At 29.3% G+C, this 19,011-nt stretch overlaps 8 protein-coding genes across 8 annotated transcripts; 4 read left to right on the forward strand and 4 right to left on the reverse strand.

Annotated features, from left to right (window-relative positions):
* Positions 1-225: 225 nt before the first annotated feature.
* On the reverse strand, positions 226-1,563 carry PNEG_01718 (hypothetical protein; the record flags this gene model as incomplete). The annotated part of the gene is made up of 5 exons (XM_007875491.1): positions 226-795; positions 842-1,011; positions 1,054-1,227; positions 1,277-1,378; positions 1,437-1,563. The coding sequence occupies 5 exons, from the start codon at positions 1,561-1,563 to the stop codon at positions 226-228; spliced, it is 1,143 nt and encodes a 380-aa protein (XP_007873682.1).
* Positions 1,564-3,119: 1,556 nt separating this feature from the next.
* Positions 3,120-3,496, forward strand: PNEG_01719 (hypothetical protein; the record flags this gene model as incomplete). Its single annotated transcript, XM_007875492.1, has 3 exons — positions 3,120-3,195; positions 3,245-3,300; positions 3,365-3,496. 3 exons carry the CDS (start codon positions 3,120-3,122, stop codon positions 3,494-3,496), a joined length of 264 nt encoding a protein of 87 aa, XP_007873683.1.
* A 186-nt stretch (positions 3,497-3,682) lies between these two features.
* PNEG_04297 (hypothetical protein) lies at positions 3,683-4,348 on the reverse strand (the record flags this gene model as incomplete). The annotated part of the gene is given in 7 exon segments (XM_019757816.1): positions 3,683-3,778; positions 3,863-3,946; positions 3,988-3,993; positions 4,005-4,028; positions 4,187-4,208; positions 4,288-4,298; positions 4,325-4,348. 7 exon segments carry the CDS (start codon positions 4,346-4,348, stop codon positions 3,683-3,685), a joined length of 267 nt encoding a protein of 88 aa, XP_019613367.1.
* Positions 4,349-4,793: 445 nt separating this feature from the next.
* PNEG_01720 (hypothetical protein) lies at positions 4,794-5,803 on the forward strand. Its single transcript, XM_007875493.1, has 2 exons — positions 4,794-5,165; positions 5,213-5,803. The coding sequence occupies exons 1-2, from the start codon at positions 4,806-4,808 to the stop codon at positions 5,693-5,695; spliced, it is 843 nt and encodes a 280-aa protein (XP_007873684.1). The 5' UTR covers positions 4,794-4,805; the 3' UTR covers positions 5,696-5,803.
* A 642-nt stretch (positions 5,804-6,445) lies between these two features.
* PNEG_01721 (plasma membrane ATPase) lies at positions 6,446-9,270 on the forward strand (the record flags this gene model as incomplete). The annotated part of the gene is made up of 1 exon (XM_007875494.1): positions 6,446-9,270. The coding sequence occupies exon 1, from the start codon at positions 6,487-6,489 to the stop codon at positions 9,268-9,270; it is 2,784 nt and encodes a 927-aa protein (XP_007873685.1). The 5' UTR covers positions 6,446-6,486.
* A 436-nt stretch (positions 9,271-9,706) lies between these two features.
* Positions 9,707-11,093, reverse strand: PNEG_01722 (hypothetical protein; the record flags this gene model as incomplete). The annotated part of the gene is made up of 7 exons (XM_007875495.1): positions 9,707-9,794; positions 9,899-9,930; positions 9,974-10,092; positions 10,135-10,527; positions 10,571-10,768; positions 10,815-11,008; positions 11,062-11,093. 7 exons carry the CDS (start codon positions 11,091-11,093, stop codon positions 9,776-9,778), a joined length of 987 nt encoding a protein of 328 aa, XP_007873686.1. The 3' UTR covers positions 9,707-9,775.
* A 726-nt stretch (positions 11,094-11,819) lies between these two features.
* Positions 11,820-12,519, reverse strand: PNEG_01723 (hypothetical protein). The gene is made up of 4 exons (XM_007875496.1): positions 12,315-12,519; positions 12,151-12,265; positions 11,914-12,105; positions 11,820-11,871 (listed from the first exon to the last, which is right to left on the reverse strand). The coding sequence occupies exons 1-4, from the start codon at positions 12,477-12,479 to the stop codon at positions 11,828-11,830; spliced, it is 516 nt and encodes a 171-aa protein (XP_007873687.1). The 5' UTR covers positions 12,480-12,519; the 3' UTR covers positions 11,820-11,827.
* A 192-nt stretch (positions 12,520-12,711) lies between these two features.
* Positions 12,712-18,874, forward strand: PNEG_01724 (hypothetical protein; the record flags this gene model as incomplete). The annotated part of the gene is made up of 13 exons (XM_007875497.1): positions 12,712-12,754; positions 12,805-12,986; positions 13,093-13,173; positions 13,222-13,288; positions 13,336-13,570; positions 13,617-13,752; positions 13,800-16,702; positions 16,746-16,889; positions 16,934-18,033; positions 18,078-18,207; positions 18,253-18,456; positions 18,499-18,720; positions 18,764-18,874. Exons 2-13 carry the CDS (start codon positions 12,854-12,856, stop codon positions 18,872-18,874), a joined length of 5,466 nt encoding a protein of 1,821 aa, XP_007873688.1. The 5' UTR covers positions 12,712-12,754; positions 12,805-12,853.
* Between the last annotated feature and the right edge of the window lie 137 nt (positions 18,875-19,011).

Consider the following 19,011-nt stretch of genomic DNA (forward strand, 5'->3'; position numbering starts at 1 on the left):
ATATTTTTATAAAAAAGCTTAAAAATTTAATTTTTAAAAATCTCAATTGAATCAAACATCAGTAAAGTAAAAAGCATCAAGAATTAAAAATCTATCTAAAACAATGTGTGAAATGCCGAAATGCATGTCAAAAAAACAAATGTATAATGAATTATAAATTGAATATATAAAAAACCCGCGAACAAAGAAACCTAATCTAATATGACCTGAAATTTAAAAAGATGACTACTTATCAAGAATCCATTTTCCTTTTCCTAGTAAACGCCAACCTGAAAGTGTTGGCATTACTTTTGCCATAATGTTTGTAACGAGTCGCTTATCTACTGCTTTCCACTCATCCCCAATTCTTCTTACCTTCTGCCAAACCTCTCTAGTTGTAATTATTGCTTTTTCATTGTCTGAAGAATGCTTTGCAAGTCGCCATTTGTGTAATGATTCTCGACAACATTTCCGTATCGTTCGAGAAAGATTCCATTCCCCTATTGTTACATAAACTCCTTGGTTCCCATTAACACATATAATCAAGCCTTGATTAACTAATTCTGAAATACAATTCATTAAAAGACGGCAAACTTCAGTCGATTGTGACCAGACTATTGTATTTTCCAATTCACCCATTTCTATTCGAATTTTTGTTGCTAAACAATTTGCTGCAAACTCAATTTCTGTGTCAGTTCTTAAAATCGATATTGTGAACTCTCGATATTCATTTTCCTTCAATTGATTTAAAACCAACCTCTTCAAATTCTGCATTGTATGTTCGCCACTCTTGAGTATTTTAAATGAATAGTCTGACTAAATATTCATCTATTTTCCCCTCATTCTATTAAATCCAACTTACGTATTTCGATACCCCTTGAGTTATCGATCTATTGTACATTTTTAAATATGCTTTAATCGTAGCTGTTTTAAGATCCGAATCAATAATCCATACTTTCGAAAGAACTTCTTGCTTTAATCGTATTCTTTCTTCCCAACCCAAAATCTCGATATTTGGATCATGAATAACATCTTTTTTATTAAATCTCAGTATCTTCTATATAAAACTCGTACCCAGTTTAATCACACTAATCCGTCGAGATCCATGTAAGCGAGAAAGCGTACCACGAACTTTGATTCTCATTCCAATATCAAGTAATCCATTTTCCTCTGGAAATGCGGGAATAAGATGACGATGGTGTCGTTCTTTTAATATCAGTTCAATTATACGACCACTTGAATCATCTACTATTTAAATGAATTAAACACCCATATATAATGCACACATTACGCATACGTGAGACAAAATCACCTTTTTCACGTTTCTCTAAACCAACTACTACACCAAAGAGATGAACCCAGCGAATTGGATGATTTAACCAGAAAAGCGCAGGAGAATCTACGAATTTTCTTTTAACCCTATTTCCTTATATATGCTCAATAAACTTTACACTAACCTTCAAATCCCTCAACTACTTTTAAGGTATAAACATCTTTAACGAATAATTTAACCCATGTATGATAAACAGGCGAATATTGAAATAAAATGGGTGGATAAAATTCCGAATTTCCTTCACAAAACATGCAACCAAGAAATCGTTAAACATATGCTTTTAGTATCAGTATTCCTTGATCTCTTAGAATCTTGTCTAGACTTCTCTTATATCTACTAAATCAATCTACGCCAAATCAATCTTGAGGGTTTAGATTTTTTAGCGTTGACTAGTCGATATTCCCTGAAATAAAAAAGCGTATATATAATGTATAACAAAATGCATATAATTGTGTATGTATAATTTTAAATATTGTATATTTTTCTTGTTAGTAATTTCTTGATTTGAGTGTATTTATATTTTTTTTTGCATTTTTTTATCTTTTTATTATTTTTGTTTTATAAATATTAACAGTATATGTTGTTTTATTTGAATTCCTGTTAAAAGTTTATTTTAATATGATATTTTTCTTTATTTTTTTAATATTTGTTAATGCTTTTTCATAATTTATTTCTTTTTCCTTTTATCCATAATTTTTAACCCTATTATTTAGAAATCTTAGTATATATAGAAAAATATAAAATTTATATTTTTCAAGGTCATTTTATTACGTTTATAGTGTATTTTTTAAGTATTTTCCAAAATAAATTTAAGTTATATATTTATATAGAATTTTCAGTAATTTATCTTTAAGAAGCATATCATAGAAGATATATTATCTTGTGATACTCTTAATCTTAGAAAAATCAAAATGTCCTTATATTTAAATTATTGAATAGCCTTATAGAATATCGGATTTTAATAAGTTTAAAAAAAAAAGTAGAAATCATAGATTTGTTGGAATATGTTGAAATAGATTATGTTAAAAATGTTTATAAACTGTATATAAAATTTAAAGAACTAATTAGAAAATTATAAAAAATTCAACAAAGCCTTATTACTAAATTATAAGGATAAGAATGAAAAAATCTATATATTATTTTTAAAAAAATTTGAATAGAGATGTCTGAGACTTAATAAATCTTTAAAATCAATTGAAATCCTGTATAAAAAAGTATCAAATTGTCTTTTAATCTAGATTTATATTGCAAAATTATATATATATATGTTAATTTAAAAAGCGGTAGATCAACTTAATAGAAAAATAAATGTTCATTAATAATCATATTATATATTGATATTTTGTAAATATTTTTAAAATAAGTCTATTTATTATGAAATAGTTTAAGTAAAATTAAATGTTATTAAATATTGTTTAATAGAAAAGCTTTTAGAAAAATTGTTACATATTAAATATTCATTTCTATATTTTAAAAAAAAATAACTTAGTCTTTAACATAAATATATACAAATGAATTTTCATTAGTATTTATGCTTCTTTTATTTTTACTTAACAGATTGATAGTTCAATTTAATCTTATTTTTATAGATATATTTAAAATATTAAATAATAATTATAAAATACAGTATTAAAAGCAAAATAAAAATATAATTCATATAAAAATAAGTCTATTTAGCACAAAATTTTTTATAAAAATCTTTTAAATGTAAATATCAATATTTTCCGTTTTTCTAACATTTATGAAATATTTTTTAAAGCAGCGAGTAAATTATTTCGTAAAAAGTTGCTATTAGCTGCAGTGGTAAATGACACAAGGATTAACAAAACTTACTAAGAAATCCGCTAAAACTCGTCATAAGCCTGTTCAGTTAAAACGAGGGGGTTGACTATATGTGTTTTAAATGAAATAAATCACTAATTTTATTATTAGCACGTATAATTTCTGCTAAAAAAGCATCGATACGAAAAGCACAGAATCTTCAACGGGTAATTTATTTTATTTTTTAACAAAAAAAATAAGAATTAACTAACTTGTTTTTATATGTAACAGATGTTAACAAAGTCTATTAATGAAAAAAATGAGGCAATCTTAGCACAACGCGCTGGTTTTTCTAAAAATTTTTCATTAATTAAAAAACAAAAAAAGAACAATTTATTATTTCGAACAAAGCATAAAACATAATCCAAGCAACTATACAAAATTTAGGTTGCGTTCCATTGTTAAATAATTTTATATATTTTTTCAATTTAATTAGTCGTGGGTTAGGCATGAGAAAAAATGTATAAGATCAGTTTTAACTGACGGATGTTTCTATGATCAAAAAAGCAAGAGGATATGCCATAGTAATCTTTTTTTATCTATAACTGATTACTGCCGTCTATTATACCCTCGAGAATAATATATGCCTTTTCCAGGAATCTGGCTTGCATTTCTATATAGAATAGACTGAAAGTCAAGAGCTGACTATTAGGCTACATTTTTATTTTATATAATACGTTAATATATCTATATAAAAATATCTACCCTTTTGCTTTATATTTAATTAACCATTCTATACATATTAATATATATTCTAATAATATCCCGTAATGGAATATCCGCAATAATTGCATCTATAGATTTATATTTAAACTTTACATTTAAACATTAAGATATAATTCTAATCATTTTACATAAGACTATCTAAAACATCTATCAACCAAAAAATTACATTCTATTAATCTTAAAAATAATTATAATACTATAAAAAATTATATTTTTTACATTTTATTTTTAATTATTCATTTATTTTTTTCATGCAATATACATCAGTCCTTGTTAACATCCGTTATATTTATTTCACCCTAACTATCTTGATTTCAAAGCATTAACCCTTAGTTTTTCTAAGCGATACCTTACATAGAAATTTTTAACAATTGTATCGATAGTTCATACGTTAATTTTTTTAAGCTCTATATTCTCTTCATTTAGACCGGTTTCCCTCCTATTTTAGTATGATTAATTTAATACATGGATTAAAAGAATGTAAAGCATTTTACTTTCCCTTATAAAAATTGTATTTTTAACCCTAATATCCTATTTACGTAAGTCTTAAGATATATTTATTTTTTCTTAGTATGATTATTTAAAAAAAAAGCGCGTGATGGCTTTTTGGGCGTAATATTGAAAGAATAGGATGAAGTGAGGAGGCAGGGATAGCAAGGAAGAAATCTTCTCAATGAGGAGAAAGAGAAAAGTAAGACAGGAAAAAATTGTATAGTTTGAAAGGAAAAAAGGGTAGGGATCTAGGTTTTAATATATAATAGAAGTTATCGGGAGATTGAAATTAAAATAAAGCGGAATTGATAAATTAAGGAGTTGATATTTTTAATAAGAAATATAACAAGGTCGTGTTAAACGAAAAAAAAAAAACGCGTTTACAATAATAAAAATTAAGTGAAGAAAATAAAGTATTAAAGACGTTATATTCCTTTATAGTGGAATTCTTAAAATGCTTAATAAACAAGCATTAATTGAATTCATTAAACAGCCCGTTAAATGGGAAATGATTGTTTATCTTACAGAAAAGGCAAATGGGGTTTTGCAATGTGTTCCAATAAGTCAGAATTCAAAATATAATACGGAGCTTTCGTATCGCAATTTTCCTACATTAGAACATTTTATTTCTAGTCTTTGTGAACAGTCTAATGTTCAAGTACCTACACTTATGTCGTCTTTAGTTTATCTTGAGCGTTTACGATGCAAACTTCCTCGTGTTGCAAAGGGGATGATGTGTACATGTCATCGGGTTTTTCTTGCGTCTCTTATTTTAGCTGCAAAATATCTTAATGATTCTTCTCCCAAAAATAAGGTGGGTTTCTTTCAAGACAAGAAATAAAAGAAAATTAACATTTGTAGCATTGGGCAAAATATACGAACCATTTATTTTCATTAACTGAGGTCAATCTTATGGAGAAGCAATTGTTAACACTTTTAGAATGGGATCTTTCAATTACAGTAGAAGATTTGTATAAGGTTTTAGCACCGTTTTTGGTGCCTATTAAACATGCAATTGTCGCATGGCAGACAGTGCGATCGGAACAGTATATGTCACCATCATTATCTTATTTGATGTATCCTCCAATTTCATATACTCCACCAAAATCTCCTATTTGGACTAAAAGATTGTCGTTAACGAGTTCTCCTGCAACCATGCCGTCTCTTTCATCATCATCTACTGTTTCCAGTTTAGCAGAAAGTCCTGATGAGTCGTTTATAACAGTTCCTAGCATGCAAAATTCATTGAAAACTTCTAGAAGACAACTTTATCAGCAATATTTGAAAGAGCAAGACTTTAATCCTTATAAAGGCTATATACCATCTTCTGAATATTATACTTAGTTTAAAGATAATGCATGAATAATGATTTGGATGTTTTATATTTTGAGATATTTTTTCTGGTTTTACTATATATGGACATTTAATTGATTTAAGGCTATCTAAAGTGGGTTATATATGATAATTTTGGAATTAATGATAGTTTTGGTTTTATAAAAGGTCTTGTAAATGAATATATATTATCTATATCTACATTTTCATCTAAATTTTCCAATAAAATCAAAAGACTGTTAACTTTTTTAGTGTTAAGGGAGTTCTGATATGAAATTTATTTAAAATTTATCATTTTTTTTTAGTAATTCATTCTTTGATTACTCATTTTTTTGTTAATACTTTTTACTTATATTTGCAAATAAATACATAAATTCCTTTTTATACTAAATCTATTCTAAAATATTTCTTTTAATATATCCTCTAATTTATACATGTACTTGTTTTTTAACCCTAATTGTTTTTGAAATTTGTATTAACCCTAATTAAAAACAAAGAGGTTAGGGTATAAATGAGGGTTTATAAATCTGAGAACTGATCGATGCCTATCAAGTTATTGACAACATATAAAATATTTAATTGTTGTAAGAATTAAAATATACTGCTTTAAGCCGTTTAATAATAAAGAAGACGTATAGGAATACTGGTTTATGTATATTATTTATTAAACATATCTTTTATTGTTTTTAAACAGTAAAAAAACGTAAAAAAACGAGTATAAAGTAATTGAAGATCTTTAAGCCGAAAAAGGTGTAAGAAGAGGAAAAGCTGTATAAGTCTATTATTATTAATAGGAGAGGAATATGAGTGAAGAAGGAAAAGCGTTGATTCATGAAACTGTGTATTATAAACATACGAATACGTTTGAGATAAACAATTCGGCAAAAGATTTAGAAAAGGGGGATGAAGAAGAATGTTTATTAGAGGATGAAGATAATGATATTGATGCATTGATAGATGATCTTGAATCTCAAGATGGAGATCAGGAAGATAATATAGAAGACACGGAGTTTCAGTCTCAACGACAAGTTCCAGAAGAGTTATTAGCAACAGATACTCGTATTGGGTTAACTAGTCAAGAAGTTATTAATAGAAGAAAGAAATATGGTCTGAATAAGATGAAGGAGGAAAAAGAAAATATGATTATTAAATTTCTTATGTATTTTGTTGGACCTATTCAATTTGTGATGGAAGCAGCGGCTATTCTGGCAGCAGGTCTTCAAGATTGGGTTGACTTTGGGGTGATATGTGCACTACTTCTTCTTAATGCTTTTGTCGGATTTATTCAAGAATTTCAAGCAGGATCAATTGTAGATGAACTTAAGAAAACACTTGCTTTAAAAGCAACAGTTCTTCGAGATGGTCGACTTATTGATATTGAAGCAGAAGAAGTCGTTCCAGGAGATATATTGCAGCTTGAAGAGGGATCTATTGTTCCAGCAGATGGCCGTATTGTTACAGAAGAGGCATATCTTCAAGTTGATCAATCGTCCATAACGGGTGAATCTTTAGCTGTCGATAAACATAAGGGAGATAGCATTTATTCATCATCAGTGGTCAAACGTGGTGAAACGTTTATGGTTGTTACTGCTACTGGTGATGGTACATTTGTAGGTCATGCAGCTTCTCTTGTCAATAAGGCATCATGTGGGACAGGACATTTTACTGATGTTCTTAATCGGATAGGAACCATTCTTTTAGTATTAGTTGTCTTCACGCTTTTTATTGTATATATTTCAGCTTTTTATCGATCTTCAACTACCATTACAATTTTGAAATATACTTTAGCTATTACTATTATTGGTGTTCCGGTTGGTCTTCCTGCTGTTGTTACAACTACAATGGCAGTTGGTGCAGCATATCTTGCAAAGAAGAAAGCTATTGTTCAAAAGCTTTCTGCCATAGAATCTCTTGCAGGAGTTGAAATTCTTTGTTCCGATAAAACAGGCACTTTGACAAAGAATAACCTTTCTCTTTCTGAACCTTATACTGTTGAAGGGATTTCATGTGACGAACTTATGTTAACTGCTTGCTTAGCCGCTTCACGTAAAAAAAAGGGTCTTGATGCTATCGATAAGGCATTTCTTAAAGCACTTCGAAATTATCCAGCTGTAAGATCAGCACTTTCAAGATATAAGGTTATCGAATTTCATCCTTTTGATCCTGTTAGCAAGAAAGTTACTGCTATTGTTGAATCGCCTTCCGGAGAAAGAATTGTTTGTGTAAAAGGCGCTCCTCTTTTTGTTCTTAGAACTGTTGAGGAAGATCAACCTGTTCCTGAGGATATTCAAAATGCATATAAAGATAAGGTTGCTGAATTTGCATCTCGTGGTTATCGATCTCTTGGTATTGCTCGTAGAGCTGGTAACTCTAATTGGGAGATCTTAGGTATTATGCCATGTTCTGATCCACCACGATGTGATACTGCACGAACTATTAGTGAAGCTATTCGTCTTGGACTTCGTATTAAAATGTTAACAGGAGATGCTGTTGGTATCGCAAAAGAAACGGCTCGTCAACTTGGAATGGGTACTAATGTTTACAATGCTGAACGTCTTGGCCTTGGTGGTGGAGGGGATATGCCCGGATCCGAGGTTTATGATTTTGTTGAAGCAGCTGATGGTTTTGCTGAGGTATTTCCACAACATAAATATAATGTTGTAGAAATTTTGCAACAGCGTGGATATCTTGTAGCTATGACTGGTGATGGCGTTAATGATGCACCTTCTCTTAAAAAGGCAGATACAGGTATTGCAGTTGAAGGTGCTTCAGATGCCGCGCGTTCTGCTGCTGATATAGTCTTTTTGGCACCTGGTCTTTCTGCAATCATTGATGCCTTGAAGACATCTAGGCAGATTTTTCACCGGATGTACGCATATGTTGTTTATCGTATTGCTTTATCATTGCATTTAGAAATCTTTTTAGGTCTATGGATTGTTATTTTTAACCATCTTATGATTCTAGAATTAGTTGTCTTTATTGCTATTTTTGCAGATATTGCTACTTTAGCTATTGCATATGATAATGCACCCTATTCATTGTTGCCTACTAAGTGGAACTTGCCTAAATTATGGGGTATTTCGCTTCTTCTTGGTGCTGCATTAGCTATTGGATCATGGATTGCCTTAACTACAATATATATTAATGACAATGCTTTTGGTATCGTACAAGGCTATGGTAATGTGGATGCTGTTATGTTCCTTGAAATTTCACTTACTGAGAATTGGTTAATCTTTATCACACGTGCTAATGGACCATTTTGGTCATCATTACCATCATGGCAACTATTTGGTGCAGTCTTTCTTGTTGACGTCATTGCTACGATATTTTGTATCTTTGGCTGGTTTACAGGAACTAAAGAACATGGTCTTGAACGGACTTCTATAATTACAGTTGTTCGTGTTTGGCTTTTTTCACTTGGTGTATTTTGCATTATGGCCGGTATTTATTATTTACTTTCGGACTCTGTAGCATTTGACAATATTATGCATGGAAAAAGTGTTAAAAAGAATTCAAAGCAACGTTCTCTTGAAGACTTTGTCGTTGCTTTACAGAGAATGTCAACCAAACATGAAAAGGGAGAATAAAAATAATGATATTTAATTTTGATAATTTATCCTATCATTTTCTTTCCAGTGTATAGGATAACATATATGTATATAAAAAATAAGTAATGTTTGGAACTCAGTATTATATCGTCTTTCTAAATTTTAACGTTCTTTTTAGATTTAATGTTTTTTGTATCATAATTTTGCTGGATAAACAAGCTCATTCTCTTAATTTTTGTTCTTTTCATAATAAGCATTTCTATTAGTTCTTCAGCCTTTTTTTGCTTTACCTATTTAAATAATTATATAAAAGGCCAGTTTTGAATAAATATATTCAAGTCAAATGATAAAAGATAAGAAACTCTAATTATTAAAAAATATATTTGTAATCATGATTTAATAAAATTTCGATAAGTTAATACCAGAAAATAAAATATACAGATGATAAAAACAATACCAAAATTTCAATTATTTTTTGGTATTTGGAATGTTATTGTTATGATACATTTCTATCTTTAAATTTCTTTTACAAAAAAAACAATTTTTATAACACCGAGCCATAACTAAAATCAATTAGAAATATTACAAAATGTATAAAAACTGCATTAGAATATACAACCAAATTAAAGGAATATTAATGGTTGTATATTTTCAGTTGTTTACATACCCAAACACAGTTTTAATAGGTTTAACATAATACTATATTACTTTTAAAAAAAAATTAAAAAATGATAAAAACTACCTCTTGGAAATTGCATTTAACTACATCTTCTTGACCAACAGGTACATCGCTCATTTTCATCCTTAATAAAGTCCCATCAATACTTTGGTCAAACAATAATTTCAATTCAGCATAATGACCTAATAATTAGTTTTATTTATAATTAAGAAATAACATGTTACCTTCCGGCCAAGTTTTAAGTCTCCATTTTTGAAGAATAAGTTTTGATTCAACAAGCTCTAAAAATTCTCCTTGAACATTCCCTCCAAAAAAAGAAAATTTGCCTCCAACTTTAGGATCAACTTCTACCTTAGATCGAGTCCATATTTCTAAACGAGAATGATCCAGAAAAACTGAATATAATTGAGAAGTAGATGCTTGAAAGTCGATATTTTCCGAAATTTCTACTGTATTAATAATTGAGCATTTTCCCTTCGTTTTTTCTTCTACTCCTTCCTTCCCTGACAATGTAGATGCCCTAATACCATTCTGCGATTTGGCATATGATACATTAGGAGTAGAAGGATTGGACGCCGTATTCTTATCAATCAATAAAAGAACATCTTTTCCATGTGCTAATTTCTTAATAAATAAAATACATATAAAACTAAACCCCACCATCTATAAGAGCTTGCCCCAAAAATCTTAGCCGCTCCTTAAGTTCTGGAACAATATATGATCTAATAAAACCTTTTATTATTTGATTTTCCTTTGTTTCTGAAAATATTTCTATATTAAACAGATATTCATCATTATCATGAGAAACTTCTGGAATCGTTATTGAGCCTGAAACTTCAATGTCTCCCGGAATTTTTCCTAAATATCTTAGATTTCTTTTATTTTCCTTAAAAACCAAAAAAACCATTAAATTCAAGAGAAATCTCCAGATCATAAATAGTAATAACCTTCCCCTTTCTCATAGCAACATCTACATCTCCAGAACAACTCGATAATTTGACTATAGAGGCCGTTATTCCCTCTTTTTCTGCCGATATAATAAGTTTTTCTGATAGGTATGATTTTGTCCATGGAAAACAATCTTTACTTGTCCAGTGCCTAAATGTTAAAGAATACAATTAGTACTATTCTTTCATATATTATTCACGTACCAATTGCCTGGATTGCGGGATGTAGAAGACATATGAAAATTTCGGTTTTTTTTGCGGTTCGAGACGGGTTTTTATATACGATCGAGAAAATATCGGGGTCGATATTCGATAGAAATTCTAGAAAAAAACAAGAAAAAAACCAAGAAATGTCAAGAATCGCTATATTTTTATACAAAAACCACCTCCTAATATTTGTTTTTTGTTTTTTATTTCTTTTTTAAATTTTTAAAATGAGTAATTTTCAGTATTTTGTTTAAGCGATATGTATTTTTAGATATAATTTTTGTAAATATCTATGGAATAAATAATTCTGCATGATTTATATCTTGTGTTGAGTTTTTTTCTGGAATCAGCTGTGTAGATTATATTTTAAAAAGAAAATTGTAAATATTTATATGTTTTATACTATAAAACGATTAAATTAGAAAATATAAAAATTAAATGTTTGTGAGCTTAAAAGATATATAGTTAGATTAAGCTCAATAAGAATTATTTACCTAGTCTGATGAAAATATTTAATTTAATTCAAAATAGAACACTTTTCAATAAAAACATCCAAAACGACATAATACAGAATCATCTATTGAATCAAATTAATTGAATTTGACAAACTCTTAAGAATATATATATATAAAGATGATTTGAAAGACCGAAACTTGTTTTTTTTTTTTTTCAATAAAAATAGTAGAATATATTTATAAAATCTGTTTTGATAGAGTTCTGATCTTTTGTTTTTAATAAGAAATCTATGTTAGTATATTTTTCCCTATATTTCATCGATCATAATATTAATAAATTCCTGCTCATTAACTATTCCAAGATTATAATTAAACAACAACAAAAAAAACATACTTTCACCATCTTGATCTAAATCAAATTCATCAATCATAGCCATCAATTCTTGATCATCAATATTCTCTCCCAATTCTTTAGCAATACGACGAAGATTACGAATATTAATTTTCCCTGTTTGTTCATCCGCAAACAATGCATATGCACGCTTAATTTCATCTAATGGATCCCTTTCCAAAATCTTTTCCGTCACTTTAAAATATTATTTTTTTTTTAAATTTTCATAGGATGCCCTACTTACTCGTGCAAAATCTTCATACATAATAACTCCTCGCCCGTTCTTCCCATTTTCTCTCAAAATACTCAATACTTCAGCTTTTTCAGCCTCAAACCCAAGAGCTCTCATTGCTATCTATTTTTATCAAAAAAAAAACATATTTAATTCCTTTTTTCACTCCTACTTTCAATCCATGATAGTCAATCGCCCCGTCCTTGTCTGAATCAAACAGTTCAAATGCCTCTTTGATCTCATGTCTTTGTTCTTCCGTGATTTCTGTTCGAATTTGTGATCCTCGAATAGTTGGCGAATCTCCATGCAATCGTCTCCGTTGTTTCGTTGAAAACATATTTATATCTCTTAAAATACACCTTCTCCCTTCTATTTTCTCTGTTTTTTACCCTCCAAACCCCTCTTTAAAGACCTTTTTTACCCAAAATTTTAAATAATTTGGATACCTTTTTTTTTTCGAAGTTGTCGAGACAAGCCATTTAGAACAACTACGTGTCCCTTTGATCATGTGCAAGAGATAAAACCCTGACAAAAGATGAACATCGAGCTGACGACGACCAACTTTTGTTGAAAATAATTTTTCAGAAAAAAAAGGGAGGGAACAACTAGTTTGTAAGAATCATAAAGGATTTCGTGTTTCTAGTAAGGGATTGTATTGATAGGTCTTTTTTTTTCCGGAAAAAAAAACGTTTTTTTTGAAAGTTTTAACTAATGTTTGGTCAAAATACAAATAATACATTTTCAAGATTTGGACAGCAAAATTTGGGAACACAAGGATCCCAACAGACATCAACAGGGAGTGGAACTCTATTTGGTTCGGGAACAGGGGTATTTGGAGGTTCTGGTAAGTGAAAATATGCGTATTCAGAATGATTTAAAAAATGATATTTTTTGAGAGAAAGAAGCGCATATATGTGTATTTTGAGGAGAAAATACTGATAAATGTATAGGATTTGGTCAGGGAACAACTTTTGGAAGTGGAAATTCAGTATTTGGACAGGGAACGCAGTTATCATCTACCTCAAACTTTAGTAAAGCAAAATGTAAAAAATTTGTGGAAATTAATGATGAAAATTTAGGTTTTGGTGGTTCAAAGGATACTACAGGGTTTAATACACAAACAACAAATGAATTTAATAGTCAAGCGTTTGACAATGTGTTAAAAAAATAAAAAAATTAATTGTTATTATTAGGGTTAGTACGCCATCTAGAGGAGGGATTTTTGGTCAAAATTCTACACCTACAGGATTTGGAAATACATATGGATCAAATACATTTACAGGGAACTCGTTAAATTCTCGAATACCTACACAAGGAACGAGTAATCCACCTTATCAGGTAACACAGGAAAAGGAAACATCAACAGGTGGAATGCAATATTTTCAATCGATTACATGTATGCCTGCATATCAAGCAGCCTCATTTGAAGTTTATCTCTTAATAAATATCTCTTTCAGCATTTTAATTTTTATAGGAATTACGATTACAAGATTATACACAAAATAGGAGATTTGGGCAACAACAAGGACTATTTGGTTCTTTTAGTTCTGGGCAGACTACAGGGAATATCTTTGGATCAGGAAATCAAACGTATACATCACAACCCTTCGGTAATTTTATTCTATTAGATAGAATTTTATTAATTTATCGAATATAGGATTATCTTCTGGGATAAATATGTTCTCAAATACACAAAATATATCTAGTCCATTTGGACAAACTCAACAGAACCAATCGAAACCCTTTGGCTTTGGGACTTCGAACACATTTGATACTACTAAAAACCAAACGACAGGAGTCTTTTCCTTTGGAAATTCGGGGAATTCTACTCAATCTGCGTTTGGATCGTCAAGTCTTTTTAGAACAGGCTTCAATAATACTCAGAATGAAGATAATAAAACGACTACATTTGGTACTGCCAATATGGGTTTTGGGCAAAATACAACAAATACATTTGGAAGTGGGTTTGGAACTAATAATACTGGTACGAATATTTTTGGCTCTAATCAACAACAATCTACATCAACACCATTTGGTCAAACATCAACTACACAAAATACCAATTCTTTTACTTTTGGAGGAAATACTAATACAACAAATAATCCAAGTACTGGCGGAATGCTTTTTGGTAATCAGGTGCAACAGCCTTCAACATCATTTGGACAATCACTAACTCAGAATACTTCATCGTTTAATTTTGGAACACCAAATACGACAAATACAACTACAAATAGTGTTGGTTTTTCCTTTGGTCAACAAGATAATCAACAAAACAAGCCTGCTCTGTCATTTTCTTCCAATTTATTCGGACAGAATAATCAAAATCAAAATCAAAATAAACCGACATTTAGCTTTGGAAACAATGCCGGTTTCGGGCAATCAACAGTTGGAACTGGATTGTTTGGAACCAATAATACAAACACTAATTCTTCTACTGGGCTTTTTGGATCTAATACAACACCAGCTTCTAATACAAATACTAGCTTTTTTGGTAATCAACAATCATCTGGTAATTTATTTGGTGCAAAACCTGTAACAAACACTGGTACAAGTCTATTCGGAAATAACCCCACCTTACAATCCAATACTAATGCAGGAGGAGGGCTTTTTGGAAATACTTCTGGACAATCTTTATTTAAAAATAATAATCAACAATTAGGAAATAGTTTACTTGGAAATACTCAGCAACAACAGCAGCCGCTTTTACATGCTTCTATCGATAAAAATCCTTTTGGAAATAATCCGTTATTTCAAAGTTCAAGCATCAGTTTTCCAACAAATTCACCTGGACCTATTGCAACTCCTCTTGTTACAAATTTGCAAAAAAAAAAACCAGCTATGCTACCACATTTTAAATTGACTCCTGGATCATCATCGTCTGGAAAATTTCAAGATATAAAAGGTGTATCTTTTTCCAATATTAATTCACCAACTATTATTTCAGCAACAAGTCATTCTTTGCATTTATTTGATAATCTAAATGATGAAACTATGCTTAACGCTAATGCATTTTCCCCTAGATCCAACATTAAAAAACTCGTAATAAATCGTAAGACTTCTCAAACAAATATTTTGACAGGTGGAGCGGATCTTGGAAGTTTTGAGAAAAATTTGTTAAAAGACACAGATTGCGACAAACAAAATAACAAATCTTCGACAAAACAAAGCAACGGTATGGTTGAGAGAGTTCCTGATCAAGAATCTCCTACTTTAATAGCAGCTAAACATCAGAATAATACTAAAACAGATGCTACTTCAAATGTATTGCATGACTCTACAGAAGAGGATAAAAGAGAAAGTAATAGCTTATTTTATTGGACTTCTCCTTCAATATCAAAATTATTAGATTATACCACAGATGAATTAAAGCATGTAAGTAATTTTAAAGTTGGACGTAAGGGATTCGGTCAAATTAGTTTTCAATCACCTGTTGATTTAACTACTTTTGAAGCCTTGGAAGATATTCCGGGAACTATAATTATTTTTGATGAAAAAGTCTGTACAGTATATCCTGATGAATCTCTTAAACCACCATTAGGTTGTGGAATAAATGTTCCAGCGATAATAACTCTTGAGCGTTGTTGGCCATTTAGCAAAGAAAAGCGGGAACCAATAACTGATCCAAATCATTCAAGATTTCAACAACATTTGGATAGACTTAAACGTATGAAAGAAACGGAATTTATCGATTATATTGCAGATACAGGAGCATGGATATTTAAAGTCAATCATTTTAGTAGATGGGGATTACTCGAAGATGATGATTCTAGTTCTGAGAAAAAGGATCAAGATGAATTACCGAAGTCACAAGAAATTAAAGATCAATATACGAATGCACCGTTTTACCAAAAAACATTATCTTCAAATAAAGAATTAAAGTCATTAACTAAACAAACTTATGTAGAACAAAAAAAAGGAAAATTAGAACAACATTGTGAATTATCAACTAATAATGAGTCGTTTCAAGAAAATATGGATCTAAATAAAAAATACGCTGATTTAAAAAATAAATTTGCTTTTCAACATCCCACATCAAAAATTCCAGGTTCATTTATTTTGGAAAATTCATCAGAAATAATGAATTATACAATAGAGAATAATACTGAAGTCGACATATCTAGGGATGAAACTGAGTCATGTGATTATTTATCTTTCGATGATACAGATAATTATTCTAATTTACAAACTATAAATGATATAGTTGATACATCTAGTATTGATCTCAAAAATAAGGAATCTGAATTATATTTTGAAGATGATTCAAAAGGAATTACATCTTCTAAAAAACGGGACAATTCGGATGATGAATCACTTGAAATTCTATCATTATCATCAAAATTACCCTTTTTACAAGATATTAAAACTTGGCCAGATCTTTTAAATCTTTCTATTGAGAGATTCAATTTATTACATGCACCTCAAACTCGTACTAAAAAATATCGGGATCCTTCAAGCCTCCAATTTGATTCACCTTTTGATAATTTTGAACCAGTAGAAAAATATGAATTACAAGATTTGGATAGAGATTTGTATGATGTCCAGCAAACATTACATTTACCGGTATATATAACTTATAAAAGTTGCATGTTTAAGACATATTTAGGTTCACACATCTAAGTCTAATTCAGTTACTACTATTATTCCCGGAAAATTCCATTGGGGACTCAATAATATTCTTATTATCCCCCTTAATAACAAAAATGCTCAGCCAAAGATTTTATTAAAAAAAATAGATAATCAAGAATCAGTAAAGTATAATTTATCTAATAATTATTGTTAATTTATAAATAGATTTTGGATAATACTCAACTCGCTTTAGAAATGCAGTTAAAACATACAAATATTCAGATAGATGAATATGGGTGCCCTGAAGCAAATCCTAATTCTACACTTACTTCAAAATTATTTATACCTTTTTTCGATAATTATGAGGCCAACATATTACAATTATGTGGAATTCTTTTTGACAAAATTGATGTTTATTCTCATAATTTGCAATCTGAATCTCAAAAGGCACAGATTCTTAGGATGCAAAGAAAACAAAATCTTTCTGATTGGCTTAAAGATATTGTCGCTACGAATGTTGAAAACGATCTTTACAAATCCGTTGATCCATCTTCAAAAATGTTTTTATTATTAACTGGTTATCAAATAGAAGAATGTTGTTTAGAAGCACTAAAAAGTAGAAATTTTTTTCTAGCTAGTCTTATTCCTCTTATTGGAGGAGACGAGCTTATTCGAGAGGATTGTAAAAAACAAATTGCTGATTGGAAAGATTCAAATTGTCTTCCTTCTATTGGTAAATATTATCGCGCAATATATGAATTAATGTCCGGAAATACAGAAACGTCTCAAGGTTCCGGAATGAAGGATTCTGAAGAATATGCACCTGATATACATATATCGGAGGAATTAGACTGGAAAAGGGCATTTGGATTAAAATTATGGTATGAATTAACCGATGAAATGCCAATAGAAGTAGCGGTCTTGAGTTACCAAAGGGCTTTTAATGAAAGTTCTACTGTATCTTCACCAGAAATCACCTATTCTAAGAATACCAATAATTCTGATACACAAGAATTTGACATATTATATCATTTATTATTATTATTTAGCAAAGACGATTATCCTTTGGAAAATATTATTGATTCTCTTACTTTAAATTTTCCTTTAAATTTCAAAATTCCTTGGCTGCTATATATCATTTTATCACGTACATATAATATCCGGCATTTTCAAGATTATACAAGTTTTTCTAGCAAAAAGTTGCAAGAAAATAAAACAACTATTCGTGGGAATCAGTTGACTTTAAACTTTGCTTCACAATTAGAATCATCTGGTCTATGGCATTGGGCAATTTTTGTTTTGCAGCATTTACAATATGCACATATGTAATGATCTAATATATATTTATATTTTTCTTACATATATATAGCCGAGAAAGAGCAATTCGCGAAATTTTAGCCCGAAACATAGCTGATTACTATAATAACAAAAAGAATGATCTAGATACATTCTTAATGCAAAACTTAAAAATTCCAAAAATCTGGATTTTAGAATCCTGCGTAAGTGCTATTTAAATCGTTATTCAATAAAATTGATTATCAAAGGCTCTTTATTCTAGATATATGAATTATTATCAATCTGAAGAAAAATATCTTTTGGACGCTAAATTGTGGAACGAAGCTCATAAAACTCTTTTAACATTTATAGCACCTCAAGCAGTGATATATTCTCAACATGATGTTTTATATGCTTTTCTTCAGCGTTTTCAAAATACAAGTGTTATTACAGATTGGAAAATAGGAGGACAAGTATATTTTTAATATATTTTAATCAAAATTTATTTTTTTTAGATTTATTTAGATTATATTGAACTTTTAAAATTTAATGAAAAATCAAAATCATTATCTTTTATAAAAAATAATGACTTTGAAATAACACAAACTCAAAAAGATCTTGTTTTACGACTTTTACAAACCTTACCTATAATGGATGCAAAAATATTCGAACAATCTGTAGCAATTAAAATCATGTCTAGTTTTTCTGCTTCTTTTATACTTTCTAATAACATTATGGTAATCAATATTTCTGAAAATCTCTTTAATTAAATTATCATAGGTAAATGAACATAGTCGAATTTTGCAAATGAATTTGACTGAAGATGAATATTTCAATAAAATTAAACAATTATCATTAGAATATTATAGATGTATAAACACTGCTCTTTAAAATATTTCTATTTGTACTAATAAATATAAATTACTTTGATCTATAATTTCTTTTATATTAAAAGAATTATCTAATACGATTTATCTACATCTTAAATATTTTATTTACGAGATTAAAAATCTACATTAACTATTATT

This window comes from Pneumocystis murina, assembly GCF_000349005.2.
Source record: "Pneumocystis murina B123 chromosome Unknown supercont1.8, whole genome shotgun sequence".
NCBI classification, from domain to species: Eukaryota; Fungi; Ascomycota; class Pneumocystomycetes; order Pneumocystales; family Pneumocystaceae; genus Pneumocystis; species Pneumocystis murina.